The sequence below is a fragment of the Aulostomus chinensis genome, chromosome 2, assembly GCF_037954235.1.
Source record: "Aulostomus chinensis isolate RoL2024-O1b breed Wild chromosome 2, RoL_Achi_v1.0, whole genome shotgun sequence".
NCBI classification, from domain to species: domain Eukaryota; kingdom Metazoa; phylum Chordata; class Actinopteri; order Syngnathiformes; family Aulostomidae; genus Aulostomus; species Aulostomus chinensis.
Window position 1 is genome coordinate 8,696,618 of NC_141321.1, and position 16,831 is coordinate 8,713,448.

At 42.4% G+C, this 16,831-nt stretch overlaps 1 protein-coding gene across 4 annotated transcripts in view; it reads left to right on the forward strand.

Annotated features, from left to right (window-relative positions):
• Window positions 1-16,831, forward strand: part of map2k5 (mitogen-activated protein kinase kinase 5) — a 61,186-nt gene that overhangs the window by 36,515 nt on the left and 7,840 nt on the right. For 3 of the 4 annotated variants that reach the window (XM_086226153.1, XM_086226145.1, XM_086226163.1), the window contains exons 20-22: window positions 5,855-5,916; window positions 7,073-7,118; window positions 11,662-11,727. In XM_086226153.1, coding sequence (XP_086082279.1) covers window positions 5,855-5,916; window positions 7,073-7,118; window positions 11,662-11,727 — 174 coding nt within the window. The remainder of the gene's footprint in view (window positions 1-5,854; window positions 5,917-7,072; window positions 7,119-11,661; window positions 11,728-16,831) is intronic. The other variant, XM_086226171.1, reaches the window with a different exon arrangement.

A 16,831-nucleotide genomic window follows, 5' to 3' on the forward strand; every position in this document is an offset into this window, starting at 1 on the left:
ATTATAGTCAAAATGACTGCGCGCTTGAATGGAAATGCTCACACTGCCTGTATTTTTATTAAAGCACCAGTCATAATCAGGAACCTTGTCTTTCTCTCCATGTCTTGGTTCTTTGCTGACATACACTAAAAGCTAAAAATGTCTCAACACCTCACTGGCCCCAAACTCTCTATCACCAGCTATATCGCACATTAAACATACAATGTCACTTGTCCTTAACTGGCTATAGATTGGATGTAATTAATAATTAAATGCTTTTGGTTGTAATGGATTGACCCTGACCGATCTGTTCATTAGTCAGGTAGACGGAGGCATCACTCAAACTATTTTTCCGGTGCCCTTTCCCGTCTCCCCTCGAGGCGAGAAAACACTGTGCTGTCCCTGGTGAGACAGAACCTCCAGACCTTACTGTCCCAGCTTATGCTGTGCTTGGAGAAAGAGGCGAGGGGATATGCAGTCTGTGTTGTGTCGGTGTTACAGTTGAGGACCACACGAGAGTGAGGAGTTGCACACGTCTTCTCTGTAGTAAATCTAAGGATGCGTTGCTCCACCTACATCTGCTACCATTTCTTTGCGATATCCCGCAACACATGGCTGTTTTATGTTCCCTTTTATTATGGCTGTACAATATGACCAAAATCATATATCCTGGTAATGATACATATCCCATTGTAGCAAATTATCGACAAATTCAATGAGGAAGAGAAGAAGAAAGTACTTTACTTATGTTTTACCGTAACCTAAAATGAGAATACCCCCCCCCCCCAAAAAAAAAAAATTTGAAGCCATTGTTGTTGTAGTGTAATACCCTGGACACTTCCCTCACTTCTGTGGCCTGTGGTGTGTTTTTTCAGCTGGGTAGTAAACCTCTGTCTGGCAACCCTGTAAATCAGGTCCATGTCTTTGCAGATCTAAGTTGCCATAGCAGCAGTTGTCTGCTTCCATCTTGGTGATTGGAGCCATTTGCATTGTCTGAGTCGCTTAAGCCTTAATTTTTTTTTTTCTGGCTGTCATTCATTTCTTAGGGGCCCTAAAATGTAATAAGCATGCAGCCATTTATGTCATAATCTAATTATTGCTCTTTTATTAAATAGAATATTTTCTTTTGTTATATTTATATAAATAGTAATTTCTTTTTGAACTTGTTTTGGTACAATATAGTAAACACCCAGAAAGCCTCTGCCCTCCCTCCTCTGCACATAATGGTTTGGTCCTGCTACCCAGGCAGCACACCATGCTCAAGACTAGCAACGCTGGCAGAGAGAGGGGGGAAAGTGGGACTGTATGTCTCCCAGTGTTTTTAAAAAATATATATTTGGGGGGGGGGGGTGTTGAAAAAAGGGTGGTTGTGACAGTTAATTAGCTAAGTTTACAAAGTAGGCTAAGATTACTTTAGCACCGTTACATTATCTTTATGGAATGTCTTTGCGGTTTAAATTCAGACTTTCTTTATACATTTATTTATGGGCCAAACAGAGGCAGCACCCCTCCCTCCCTGGAATACCATCACCCTTACAGGCTGAGGCTCAGCTCTAATCTTTTTAATGCAAATAATAATTAATAAGAGAAGTAACAGGGTGATGATTTTGCTGAGTATTAGTAGATAATGTTTTAGCTGGGAGATGTGGTGCACCTTCAACATGTTTACAGGCGAGTGTGTGTCAGTGTTGAATCAAATAGCAACGTCTGCAGTATGCAGACTGTTGGCCGTGTTACACCTTCACAGTTCACTGTCAGCACGTATTTTAATATTGGACGACAAGAGTTGCTGGGTTCTGAAGGCCTGTTGGGTGAGAGGGGCCCAGTGCGATATTTGTTCATGGAGCCCAAAAATCCCTGGTGGCCCTGCTGATCACACAGCCCTGGTTTTGATAAAACCGGATCAAAAGATTTGACTGAAATGGTTTCATCGCTCGGGTATATTAAATTAAGCTTGACACAGCTGACATGGCAGATGTCATAAATTATCAATCAGGTATTTTGCCCGTTACTATAGATGTGCTTCAGATTCATGTGGGTGTTGTGCACTGATACATGAAAGTTGCTATTATGGTCCTCATTCTCCCACATGAGTGGATCATTAAGATCAGGTGTGGAAGTGTGGATACCTGCTCCTGCTTACACGCTGTCACCTCAGTGTTTGTTACCTCACACAAACACATGAGAGATTTCCATGAACGGCAAAGAATAAAGACCAAGTAAAAGTGCAACATTAAAAGGGTCGAGAAATTAACCCACTAACTGTCGTTTGACCTATTTAAATTTCAAATGCAGTCGTTGCTGCGCAGGGCCACAGTAATAGTTATCTTTATTCAGTTTTAAATCATGACAGCAACATAGATGAAATGGAACGGCTTGGACGATAGATGGACGCTTCGTGTTCCTGAGCAACTCACCAAAGAAAATTTAAGCCATGCAGATTATTAGGGGTCCGTTTGTCCAGGGATATACGGCCAGCATACCAACACAAGAGCAGTAATTCAAGCTTAACAGGAAAATGACGTATGAAAATTCTAACAGTGTCACTGTCAGTGAAAAATGCCCCCTCTCCATTTACACATGGCACACTGTTGATTGAATGTACGCCGTCAGAAATGATCCAGTCCATCACGATAAATCGTAGTTGCAGTAATCGATGAAAGAGAAGCATGTACTCCGTTCCTCGTGGTCCTGAACGAGAACTTCTCTGTCGTCGTTCCTACCATCTGTCCACCCTCATTAATGTGCTTCTCCTCTGTTTGTTGAATACCGAGTGGCTCTGCTAATAAAGAACTCCCACTTTATTTTCAAGCCTGTAATTACTGATCTAATTTTGCCTAATAATTGCTTCATGGCAATGACATGTATATTTACTCGTACCCTTGTACCCTCGTCATGTGCGTTGTGTCTCATAGTGGAGCACATTGACAACCGGAGGAATAATTCACGCCGACCAGCCACTTTCATCAGCCTGCTTGTCTTTTGTGTCATTGCCTGCTGCCACATCAAAGCTGCAGCAGTGTTCCTCTCAGCTGGAGACATGAATACATGCATAAATGTGTGTGTGTGTGTGGGTGTGGGTGTGGGTGTTTGTGTGTGTGTGTGTGTGTCCAGAAGGTGCATGTGGCTGCAAATATGGTGAAAACTGCAGAGATTTAACTGATGCAACACACAAATTAGTTATACAGTCAACACTCTGTTTGTATCTGTACAAATTGTGGGTCCAGTTGACTGTGTGTGTGTGTGTGTGTGTGTGTGTGTGTGTGTGTGTGTGTGTGTGTGTGTACCATATTGGAGTGGCTGCAAATTATTTGGTAATTTGGTACACTCTCTCTAAAAGGAGTGTACACTCAGGGTTGTAGTGTACAGTGCTCAAGGGCATTTGTTTGTGTTTGTGTGTGCGCTCGTGTGTGTGTGCGCACTATGATGTATCACTCATCCAAGCGGCGGCAGGACTGTGAAGTGCAGCGAGATTAGAAGGAACCCATTTCTTTGTTAATTTAAATGGGTTCATGCATCATGCTTTGCGGGAGGCTGCCGATCAGAGCATTAAGGAATGGCAAACACTGCCCAGAGGTGTTTTTAATGGCACAGCGGGGCTTCACATAGAAAGAGCTATAATTCCCTGGCATTTAAATAAACCCTTTGATCTGGACCTCCGGTTTATGGTTTTAATGCTTATTTGAATAGTTTCTGTATTCATTGTTTTGTATTTTCGTCCATATCTCCGGTCGTCACTACATCTGACCTGCAGATTTGAGAAGACTTTGAGGACTTGGACCTTCGGTCAACTTCTGAAGTGACAAAAAATGTTAATTCCTTTTCACGTTCAAAGGCAGCAGTCTAATATAGGAAGATTGTTATTTTATCTGTAGATATTTCTATTGACCTAATAAATGTAAAAACATATCTGCGTGTGTTAATTGGCCATAAGTGGTATGTGTATTACCTGACATAATTTCCATTTATGATTCCTCAAATTAGTTATTTTATTACTTGTCATTTTGTCCTTTTTTTTTTTTTTTTTTTTTTTTTACTATTTCAGGAATTATCAATATTTATCAAGTAAAGTATTATTTTCCAAGCAACCTTTATTAGCCTTTATTAAAAAAAGGTTCGCTAAACTAATCCCAGTCAGTTCTTATTCTAGTAAATAATGCAGTACATCTGATCGGTGGTTATCATGGCCCCTTGTGTTTTTCATCTTCTAAGATGCACTTCTCATCCATGGTGACTTCCTTCTGTTCTCTGGCCTGGCGCTGCACCAGGTGTTTAATTTGAACGTCTCCCGGATGCTCAAGGGCCTTCTTTCTGTCCGACTTCACGTCCCACTAAGTCGGCTCTGCCCAGCTTGTCTGGCTGCGGCCGTCTGTGTGACACCAGCCGCCTCTGCTGCAGTCGGCAGGCACGACTGGAGATCAGGGAATGAGGAGAGGGGCAGTGATTGAGGGTCAGGGTGGCACAGCTGTTTTACATGACACGGTTCATTGATCCTTTATTGACAAAATGAAACAGCCTTGACACGCTCGCGCGCGCGCGCACACACACACACACACACGTAACACATGAAATAATAATATTGATTTCTGCAGCTGTTTCAAAGTACACTTTTAGTTCTTAGACCAAATGTTCCTGAGAGTTTAATTTACTCAGTTTTCTTTTATTTTTGAGTCCATGTTCAGTGCTGGCGAGCTGTGGACATCTTCGTATGATTTGAAGTTGAAGAGGCATCATGTACCGTGTGTGTCATGTAGTATCATTCATAATGCAGACCTTTTAAAATCTCCCAGGCAAATGGGCTTGGATGCGGTTAAATAGATAAATCCTTTAATAAAAAGTTCTACCGCTCAACAATGTAACATTCGCTGATAGGTCAGGATTCCTAACTGGAGAATATTCTTTGTCCTCATTTAAAGTACTGGACTCTCAGTAAACCTTCCATGGTACGTGGACATTTAAGTGATTACCAGGTAATTCAATCCGAAACATCAGGAACAGAGTGGAACCCATCATTGTGGACACCAAACTCTGAGAATAATCCACCACAGGAGAATCAGGCGCGCTGCACAAAGAGTTCCCACATACGTTCCCTCCAAGTGAGAGAATGAGACACCACGCAACAGAATAATAACAGGGAAGACTGAACGCATGAATCTCCTCTATTCAAGAATATAACCTTCATAGGAAAGGCTTAGCATAGCTGAGAATCATCTTTGATTACTACAGTCGATGTGTCCCATCGCATCTTCAAGTGTCTCTTGAGTTTTTTAAGGATTTTAATCACTCACAGTCCCTAACTATTATCTGTCTTATTTCATCTGGTAAGCTAGGCAAGTCCAAATATCTGCCTCCTCCTACCAGACCAACATGCGCTTGACCTGCCGTTCTTTCACACTAACACTATGAAAGAAAGGACACCAGTTGTTTCACCAATGTTTGTGCTGTAGTTGCTAGGAGAGAGAGAGAGAGAGAGAGAGAGAGAGAGAGAGGAACCTCGTGGTCGGGCAGTAATTCACATAAAATCGGTGCCATTGTTTGTTTGTTTTTGTTTATTTTCTGTAAATTAAAATGAATTCTTGCCCCTATCAGAGATGAGCTATTAACCCTTACATGCCATCGCCTTACTTGACCTCGCAGCTTCAACTACAGTCTCAATCAAATGGGAAATGGGTGATCATGTGGTACACAACAGTACACAACAATACCTGTCCCGTGTGTGTTCTCTAGCGACACCTTGTTTTACATAGGCCTAAGGTGAGCTCACCGTTGTGGAGGTGTGAGGTCTCCGAATGCCCTGGAGTTACAATAATGTGAAATTAAGTTTCAAGATTAAAAATTTACAATTTCTAAATTGTAAATTGTTTTCCTTTCACAGGATCCTCCGGTTCTTCCAGTGGGACAGTTCAGTGAAAAGTTCGTTCACTTCATCACGCAGTGGTAAGACACTTTTGTCAACAGCACGACAGAATTATGTTACAGCAACACAATTGAATTGTAAAATATTTGTATGATTCTCCATTAACATTTGTCATATTAAACCATCTGATCCCCTCGCAACCAAAATCATGAAATCACATAAAACACTGCATTCAGGCCAAGCAAATGATTGGTGATGAATAAAAGGTTTTGTGGGAATACAACGTGTGTGTTTAAGTATTTGTTCTTTTAATGGATTCATCCGTTCTATTCAGGGCCTCTGAAACTGAATAGAACGGTTTATGTTGTTGCTGTTTCTGGCAATGATGGTTTTATGTTATGCAACGGGACAAAGATGATGTTTACCCTGCGCCTCTGATGCATTAGCCCCGTGTAACCTTTACAGTTCCACAAGCAAGGATTGTACATATACACACCCAAACCACACACAGACGTGCACTTGTGTATGTTGTACTCACTGGCCGGTTATGCCAGCTGTTGTTTATCTCCCAACCTACCTCAGTTACTCAAGCGGGGCACCTCTCTCAGGACACCCTAAGGTACATGTGCCTGCCCAGCGTGAGTGCCGGGCTCACTCCAGCATCTCACTCCAGCATCTCACTCCAGCATCTCACTCCAGCGCTATTCTTGCGGGGTCGTGGCCCATGAATTAGTCTCTGCACTCATCCTTCACATTCTACGATGTGGGTGGAATTGTTATGTTGTTACAAAGCAGACGGCATTGACAGAAACACACACATTAATCCACTAAGTCCACTCGATAGGGGACTTGCTATAATTTCTCTTTGGATGAACAAACTAAGTTTTCATGCACCCCCCCCCCCCCCCCACACACACACACACACACACAAAATTCCAGTTTCCAATCAGGTATTTCCCTAAACATTGATTAAAGACAGTGACTTCCTGAACAATCCGCATCCTTAGTACCAGCCTGAGATGTTTCTACTGTAGCAGTCTGAGTAAAAGGTTTGAGATTAACATAGGGAAGTTTAAACATCAGTGTTAAATATCTATCAAGTCTCTTTTTCTTTTTTTCTTTTTTTTTAGGTTTTGTCCAAAGCCTCCTCTCCGATATTAATTTGTCGTACAATCAGTAGTTGGGGTAAAAAGATCTCCTCACCAGCCTAATTAGAGTCTGGCCTCTTTCTTTCAGTATGAGGCGACAACCCAAAGAGAGGCCTGCTCCTAATAACCTCATGGTAAGTTAACCCAAGCTGTCCACCAAACATCTCTCACTTATATCGCCTCAAAAAATGTATGTTTTGAAGAACTATACGAAGGGAGAAATCATATATTCATCTATTCTCATAGAAATTAAATTAAACTTAATTTTATTATCTCTGTAGCCTTTGAAATACACAGTTTTATTTTTCTGCTGATGATGATTGCGGTGTTTTGGGTCAAGGATTCTTAAATTTGCTGCCATTGCCGTGTGGAAACAACAGTAATGAACTTTTCCTCACAAAGAAATGTCAGAGAGGTTGCGCAGAAACCTTGAAGTAGGACTGAGCTACTTCAGCAATAATTTGTTCAATTCACTGCATTGGAGCCGACCTGAATGAAGCCGGTCTATGTGTTGTACTGGAGTCAAAAAACAAATAAGTTTTATACCCTGAGGGAAATTTGAGCGTGGACAAAAGGAAAGTGTTTTAAGTGTCTCTCTGTCGGTTGTTTGTCTTTGTGCGTGCACCAACATGGTGTAGTCCTTTTAATCTTATCATTGAACTTCAAAAAACATAATTAAGTAGAAGGTCACTCAGAGTACAGACCTTCACCAAGATATGTGTCATATTTCCCGGAAAATTAATGAAGAGACAGTCTGTGCTTCATATTTTGTATGGAAACAAAGTAGCAGCTCCACACGTATGCTGGAATGGCTGGTATAGTTTGGGAGACCACTTTAGTTTGCCTGAACTATCGGCGTCAAAAAGAAAGTTTATGATTTTTTTGATTTTCTTTTAATATACAAGTACTAGACACTGCTCACTATTATCCCAAAATACAGTGTAGTTTAGTGGACAACAATGATCCAACAGTCAGTGTCACATCGACATGGCTTTTGAGGTGCTGCATCAAATCACTGCGCCTGGCCCGGAAAGTAGTTCTGGGTTACACAGCTTGTATTCTTCAGGTTTTTCACAGTGATTGTCATGCACAACCTGAGTTCCACCAATGCAGGGTAAGACCTTTTTGGATTAAGGTGTTCTTGATGATTTTTGGGACGGTTTGCTCCTGTGACCCAGCACTTGTGTTCAGTGCACCCAAGCCAACCAGCAGTGAACCGTCTGGTGGGGGTGTGGAGTTTTGTGATGCACAGGAAGAGGCGAGAAGGGCATTTATCTGCTTGTCTGACTCTGAAGATGATGGACAGTATGTTTATTTCCCAAAAAGTCTAGCATCTTCATTTAAATCATTGGTTTGCAATAGATGGATAATAGATGGGCTGAAACTGGCCTCCAGCAATGACATCTGGCCCACCAGATGATTTTGATATCCTGGCTTTGAAAAATGAATTGTTTCATTTGTTTGCTTATCTGCACAAATACAACCGTTTTAAGCCATTGAAAGCTTTATTCTTCAAAATTGCTCAAAAATTAAAATTCAAAATATTTTGTTGCTTGAAATGGCACTCGTGACGGTCTGGTATGAAATCTATCCGACAGCACGTCTGTGCGGGGGTAGTGGATCTCGCACCTGTTTCACTGAGGTAATAGCACCCTTCAAGGACTTGTCAGGATCTAGTTCCTCCAGAACTGTCACCGTCACCTGTGTGGAACCCCTGTCCGTCACTGGGGACCCATTGGTAACTTTCTTGTCGGTACTGGGACGTTGATGCGCTGCGTGTTTATGCCTCTTTTCTACACTGAAAAACAGATAGTCCATATTGTTGTCATTTCTGTAGTGGAAGTAGCTACAGAGGGAGCTAGGTAGCTATTTGGGAGTCGCCACTATAAACGTGTGTTTAATCTCTGCTATTTGGGTGACAAGGAAGCAGCTAGGATGAATATAGTTATCTTCCCATCCTTCTTTTTATGTCCAATAGTCAGCTTTCCTTTTGGGACTTTTCATCAGTGACATTTTTCCCTCGTTAACAAACGACGTTAGCATGTGTTCAAAAAGACCCAGTATTTTCGCTACCAGTTTAACATTTTAACCTTTGTTTTGGCCTATTTTGATAGCCTGATGGCTGATCTGGCCATCTACACCTTCTTATGGCTTAACTAAACCTTTGGCCTGAGGTCAGACTTAATTGTTGAACTCTTCTTTCAGGGGTATGATGACTCGCACTGAGCCGTGAGTCCAAAAAGAGACACATCACTGTTAGTTTAACAAAAGTACACTGAACAGTCTAAGTACACACATAGTTTTTTGTACACAAATTCTGACTGTGCGGAGCACAGTGATATAAACTCACAGAATATAGAAGCATTTTGACTCCAGGGTTTGCCATATTGTTTCCATAATGTTGGATTGTTTTTGTTTGTTTTTTTATTAAAATCTTATATTTGAAATGCATCGCATCATAGGAGCCCGTATGGTGATGTGTGTTGAATCAGTCTCAGTGAGGGCGATACCCTCCCCTATCAAGCTGTACACTTGTGCACTGTGACGCTGGTGCAGTATTTAGGTTTAATAACTCAACTAATTCCAGACTGTCCCTGGCCATGGCTCTGACTGGTTTACAAATCACGCCACATGCCTGCTCCGTGTTGTGTCGGGTCAGCATGCAAGGCTAGAGTAGTTGCACAAACTGCCTTTTAAGAGTTGCAACATGCTCTGCTTTCCGTGTTAGGACCAAGGACAGTGACACTTGTGTCCACAGAGAGAGCAGGGGTGAAGTTTTGTGTTGTGGGGATGGAGGGTTGAAGGGTGTAAATGCAGAGCTGCTAACAGATTGCATGTTCACAGTCTCACACCAGAGAGGAGGACTAAAGGGAAATGTTGGCCAGACACTCGTTGGGAATTTCTGCCTCAAGACAAAAGTGGTTCTCTAGAGAACGAGCACTACTTTTTTTGGGGGGGGGGGGGGGGGGGGGGGGGTTGAGCTTGTTTTGTCGCCGTCTGCTTGGGGTTCTGTGACTTGTTTACCCTCATTTGAACACATTGCCTGTTGTTTTTGAGGAGTGACTCCTTTGTGTTCATTACTGTGTTGAGAAACAACTAAGTGGAATTTTTCGTCAACAGGAAAAATTGTTACCAAGATAAGCATTTCCTGTTTTTACTGCAACTGACAGGAAGTAACAGATATGTTTTTCTGTTGTATAAAAATGGGTTTTATAGCTTTTTGTGTTGAGGGTGCACAAATTATGTACAAAGATTGGTCCAGATCAGACTCGGAGCCAACAAGGAGTTAATTGCCTTGGCGTGTATCATGTGACGGCTCATTTCGTGTCGACATTTGTCCTTGCGTCCACCAAAGGGTATTTTTCCAGCTGAAAACACCAGACACTGTTCGGAACGTGCCCAACTTGAAAGTGACAAAAGTGGCATTTTCACCAAAGTTTTCAAACACGAGGCCGATAAAACACAAACACAAACAATTACGTGTTTACGTCTTCCTTCGCTGGACAAAAACCTCAAGTGCTTTCAGATTTGCGATGTACAATGAAGGCTTTACGGGCAAAAATGCCTGCTCCTTGATCGTAGGGCCCCCTGCTGGTCAACGTGCACAAAACCTGTGTCACACAAACTTTCACTCGGTGGGAGTGCCAATATTTGTGGGTTCGTCAGAATGGAAAGCGTCGTGGGTTTCATGTAACGCTCAGTTTGTTCCACGTCTGACCTACGGTGTTGGAAGTATGAGGAAATGCTCGTAAAACAGAGTCAGTTTTCATTTTAGAAAAAAGAATAATCTGTTTTAAACACTATACCGATCCAACAAATCCTTAATCTTTTAGCTAGAAGTGGTAAAATTTTATGAATTGGTAGATTACTGTATTCTGAAGATTATGTTGGAAAGAACAGACATTTTTAAACTGATGAGATTTAGGATTTAGCGTTTCTGTGAAAGGAATCACTTTATGGAACAATCTGAAGAGAGAAACTGGAGATTCTAAATCAGATCTCAATCACAACAAAAACAAAGGAATGTCAGTGGCTGTGTGGGCCTGCAGCTATTTTATATGTTTAGTTTTTTATATTTTGCTCTCTGTAAAATGATTTCTTGATGTAAAGGGGCATAGTAAATAAGATTTCTCTGATTTCTCTTTTATTCATGATTTTGGAACCTTTTGTGTTTATATTGTATTGTTCTTCTTTCATCATCGGATGAAATAAACTATAAAAATAAAACAGAAAAACTCGCCCGACTTATTGGTGAATTCAGTGGGTCTGTGTGAGCGGATGGCGGCTCCATTAAGGACTGAAGGGATTTCAAGTAGATGTAATGAGTAGAGCTCATTTCTTTCTCTCAAACTTTGGGTATTTTTGTACAGCTAATTGTTCTGTGTGTGTGTGTGTGTGTGTGTGTGTGTGTGTGTGTGTGTGTGTGTGTGTGTGTGTGTGTGTGTGCGCGCGCACCAACAGGATGTGCATGTAATTTACTCTTGATTCTGAAGAACGAGTCCGTCCAGAGCTCCATGTTTCATTGTAAGAGTGTTAAACTACGAGACGATTTACGGCTCCAACACACAGACCGTGTTAACGTAGGAACGTGTGTGTAGCTTGGTTGGTAGAACGTGGAAATCGTCCCCATATTGATCCTGTGTTTCGTTCTGCTGGTTTCTTCTTCTTCTTCTGTAGGGAAGTATCCATGACTTTGTTATCCACACTGCACTGAAGTACCTGTGGTCTGTTTTTTCTTCTCTGGTTAGTGACGTTTTTTGCTCCTGTCAGTTTCATTCCATCACCCTCCTCTTCACTCCTGCAGTTTTCTTCATATTAATTGCCATCCTTTATCTTATTTTTTTACCGTTCTCACTCTTCGTCCCCCTCCATCCCTCTCATTTTTCCTTTACCTATATTTTGTCCTCCTGTAGGCTTTTCATTTCCTCCTCAGCCATGATGCACTCAGATATAAGGTCATGGATGCCTGCCTTCGTGGCCCCAGCCTGCTGATTGTCTCCCCTCCTCCCCCCATTCCCCCAGCCTCCTGAGTACATTAAAACTCTTTACCTATTCTATCTGTATGTTAATGCACCTGGCCACCTCTTCCTCTGCTCCACAGAAAGTGCCACCATTTGTCTGCAGTTTCTTTCATTGCAACTCTTCCCTTCTGGAAGGCAGAATGCAAGACACCTAACTGGAGGGGATGTTCAGCAAATATCATTTAATAAGTGTATAAACTGATTGCCCTGGCTGCTCATCAGCTTTCAGCGTGTTTTCTAATTTGACATCCAAATTTTTACACAGGAATTCGATCCCAAAAGAAAGGCTGCTGTGTGATTGGTTCCCGGAGTTTGACACGTTATGTTTCAACTGCTTTAACTGGATTCTTTCCCTCTGTTCACCTCTGCTGCTGATAATAGAGTGAAATGAATGTCTGCTTCCCTTCAGTGGGGGGGGGCAGTGGTGCACTACAGCAGCGGGCCTCCTCCATGTGGACCGGTGATGTCATGATAGCAGGTTTTCTAACTTTGTCAGAATACCCTGGAAAATGATCTGTATTCATGATCGCCTGTACCGCGGGGAACAGCTGACTTTGAGATTTTATTAGAAGCTAACAATGCTACAACATGACCTGATCGCTCGTTCCTTGGCTAGAACCCAACCACTTAGCAGCGGCTTACTGGGCCACCTTGTTTAATGCTCTGGTCCTGTTGGAATGAGCAGCGTGAGCTCCCACTACCACTGCACCAAGCCAAGTCTGGTGTCTTCTCATTTGTTGGAGCACTTGAACTGCATTCCTGCTCTTTTCGATGTCGGTGAAACACCTGTCACAGAGCTCTGCAGATGGTTTTATTTTTTAAGAACAGTTTCCCTGAATCCTGAGTGTATTAAAGCAGTCTTTCATTGTTCGTGTGATTTATTTATATTAGTCTCAAATGTCTCATTCAAGGTTCTACAAGTAAACTATTTTGGTTGAGTCCCAGGCTATTACGCTTTTTGAGAAATTGCCTATTAGTGTGATCTCATTTTGAAGTTCTTGATCTTCCAGTATGTCACTTTAATGAGCTGCAGTGGCTGTAAAGCTTATATTGTAACCAAGCTGAAAACCTGAGCAGTGGAAATGGAAATGTAGAGTTAATCTTGTTGAGTTAATCTGAGCCCAGACGGTTCACACCATGACCACAATCTGTTTTTCATTTTGTTGGTCAATATACCTGCTGACCTCTTTCTGGCTGCATTAGTCTCACTAATTTCTCATTTCTTCAAGTCCAACTTATCCATCAGGGGAGTGTTTGTGTGTGTGTGTGTGTGTGATCTTTTGGAGACCTTTTCTGATATAAACACTAACCTTATCAGGACCCCTCGTCCTCATGGGGACCAAAGACCTGTCCTGATGCAGCAGAACTTCATTTACGAACACCTGGTCAAAGTTAGAGTGAAGGTGTAAATTGCAGTTAGCTTGAGGTTGAGGTTAGGCATCGATTAGTTAGGGTTAGGATTAAGATTAAGGCTTGGGTTAGGATATTCACATGAATGGAAGTCAATGGAATGTCCTAAAAAGGAGAGCTATGCAATCCTGTGTGTGTGTGTGTGTGTGTGTGTGTGTGTGTGTGTGTGTGTGTGTGTGTGTGTGTGTGTGTGTGTTTTCTCTCTCCTTATACTACTAATGCATTTTTCATTGTGGACACACTATCCTGTCATCATAAGCTAATGACGTTGGTCAGTGTGGGAGACTTTCCACTGGCCGGCCTCCAGGACGCTGGCAGAAGGTATTTGGTGATGACCTGTCCTGTCTGAGGTTTCTTGCTTTTGGCCCTAAACAGGCTGTCCCCCCCTCCCCCCTTCCCCTCAGTACAAGGCCAAGCCTGGGAGCTGCACAGCTTGCCTCATTTATGAGCTTTAGGATTAAAAAAAAACAAAATACATCAAATCCTGGGTATCAATTGATTTGCAGTGCAAAATAGAAATGGTATTTCTGCTTGTATTCATTGTGTGTTTGACGGACAGAGGCTCATGCGTGGTAATCCCACACCCATATATTCTTTGATTGTGATTTGATTGACATTTAATTTCTCCCTGCCCCCTTTTTCCTCATCATCCCTCGTTCCCTCACCGCCAGCCTCCGTACAGCCTTTTAGCACCCTTGTCAATGCATCCCCCTATTCTGCTTTTCTATTCATAGGGGCACACACACACACACACACACAAATTTCCTACCCCTCCTTCAACCCCACAGACACCAGATGAGCCCCTCAGCTCCTCACAATGGACTCCCTCTTGACTGTCCCAGAGCTAACGCATGAACACTGGCACACATAGATGGAAGCTGAGCTGCATCAAGTTTTGATCACCACAACATCAGCATCAGAGCTGCTGTAAAACTGGAGCCCACTGGGTCGCTTTTAAACTCGGACTTTTCTGTAGTTGTCCATGTGAGATCTCTCATAAACCATGTCAACATCCTGTCACGGCAACGTTATGCAGCTCTGAAACTGATGAATAGCGTCACCGTCGTTTTGTTGGGAGCATGAAAAGCAGAACGCTGCGTGTTTGTTTCTGCACTCACCGAATCACTTTAATCACCAATACGAGGGTTTTAAATTGTATTAATGAGTGTGATATATGACGTGGAGTTCTGTGTATCTCAAAGTTTGTCAGTTGTAGTATCTGGGAAGTAGCTGGCCTCTGTTTTGCTACATGTGGGAAAAGCATTTTCACATCCCTGCTTCCATATCATTGAACTTCTTTGGAGTTCTTGTGTCCCGACAGACTTGCGCCAGAGTTCCCTGCTGCGTCGTCCTTCCTAAACTTTCCTGTCAGCACCTCCACGTTTTCACATTTCACCCCTGGGTCCTCATTGACAAACATCCCATTCACACATGCTGGCACACTGCAGTTTGGCACGGTTGTCCAAATTCTCATCAAACGGATGTGAAGAACTCTATCTGAACCGTTTCTACTCTAGACATTTGTGTTAAGCTCTCTGTAAACGCATACACAGCTTCACCAGAACAGGTTTTTGTAATTATGAGATGTTTTTAAAGAGCAGTTACTGTTCCTGCATACTCTTTAGAGGCTTTTTCGAACTGCACAGATGTACATTAAAATCGTGATTACGAAATGGGAAATTAGCTGAAAATGTCTCAATATTACCATTGTAATTTTTTTTTTTAATCAATTAAGTTTAATTCATTTTCTTCAGGCAAAGTGTTTGACGGAATGAGGTCTTTCCTTCCTGCTGCTGGTCCCAGTGGACCAGCCACATTATGACTGGACTGACCGTAGAATCATTCACCAACACCGGTTTATTCCAAGTTTTCTATCTGTTTTGTTCCTGTTATTTTTGTGTGTGTTCAAGTACATAAATATGCAGAAAAACAAGAAAACAAATAAAAATGAATCAGAGCAGGTAACCAAGTCAGTACTACAGTACACTAGATTTGTAGGTCCGCGCAGGCATAGGTGGGGGCGGCAGGTGGGCCTGTTGACTTGATTTTGTTCTTTTTCTTTTTCTGGTCACGTGACCTGGCTGAACCCCTGCTGTGAGCCGGGTCTGGCAGGACGTCTCGAAGGTTTCCTGTCACTGCTTTTTAATGTTGTGACTCACCCATCAAACCTTTCTCTCTCCTTAAGCACTGACCCCCCCCCCCCCCCCCCCCCCCCCAGGTAGATGTTTAGAAGCTCCGTTGCTCAGAGGTGCCAACCCTCAGCTGGAAGGTACATTGATTTAGAAAATATGATGTGACAACAACAACAATAATAATGATATATAAGGTGAAAGGAAAAATTAATCGCAATTAATTATTTCTTCCTTCTACTTATTGTGTCATCATTATTATTATTGCTATTATTTTTATGTTAGTACTTTAAGTTTACTTAGGCTGTTTTACATTACAGATGCTGTCAGAACAATAAGAACCGTGTAGAAAAGTAGCATTCACCGGTTGATTCACCGGTTTCAGAGGCAGGTTTGGAGAAGCCCACCGTCGGTGTGGCTGCTCATCGGCTCAGGTTTCTGTCCTTTTCCATATTATCAGTATCAGTGTATTTCTATCAGCCAGACAGCTTTTTTTTCACTCAGTAACGTACCAGGAAAAAAACAAAAACCCTCAGAACTTTGCTCTGACTAGAACAATTTTATTCATCTAATTTTTTTATCCAGTTCAGTGAAAGGCTGCTGGGTTTTTGAGTCACTGCCACACAAACCAAAAGATCTATTCAAAGATTTGTTCATCAAAGAGGCCTTGTGTTGATTGCATTGATTGTATTGATGATCAGCCTCCTTGACTCACTCATAACAGGCGTTGGCCCTGAAAAGCAATTTGTGTTCGTGGACGGCCGCATGCATCCGTTTGTGCGGTGGTTCACCGACAGGTGACCAGACAGTCTCACGTCCTTGTTTCCCGCCTCCTGCAGTCACAGCTGAGCTGACGTGAGCTGAGACCCCAGACCACCTTATTTTCTTCTTCAGTTCTCACAGCTCACGTCCGATGGTCTTTGGATGGGATTGTAGGTCATTATTCCTCTGATAGTCTGGGTGTCAGCAATGAACCTCAGCTGGACAGTGACACTTGAGAATCTTCTCCATGTCCCGGCCCGCTTCTCTCCGTGATTGTGGCCAGCCAATGGGATCGTCTGTTCCACAGCAAGGCCCGAAACTCTTGTTTCTCTCTCTCTCTCTCTCTGTGTTTCTGGTTGAGAAATAAACCGGGCCATCAAATCAATGATGCTTTTGCACATTTACTTTTTTTGTTTTGATGGTTTTAGTTTTTACCTTTTCCATTTGAATGGCTAACATTTAGTGTTCTGGCTCATTTACTGGTGGCTATCTGGAGAAATCCTGGCCTTATGGTGCAGTTTTGGA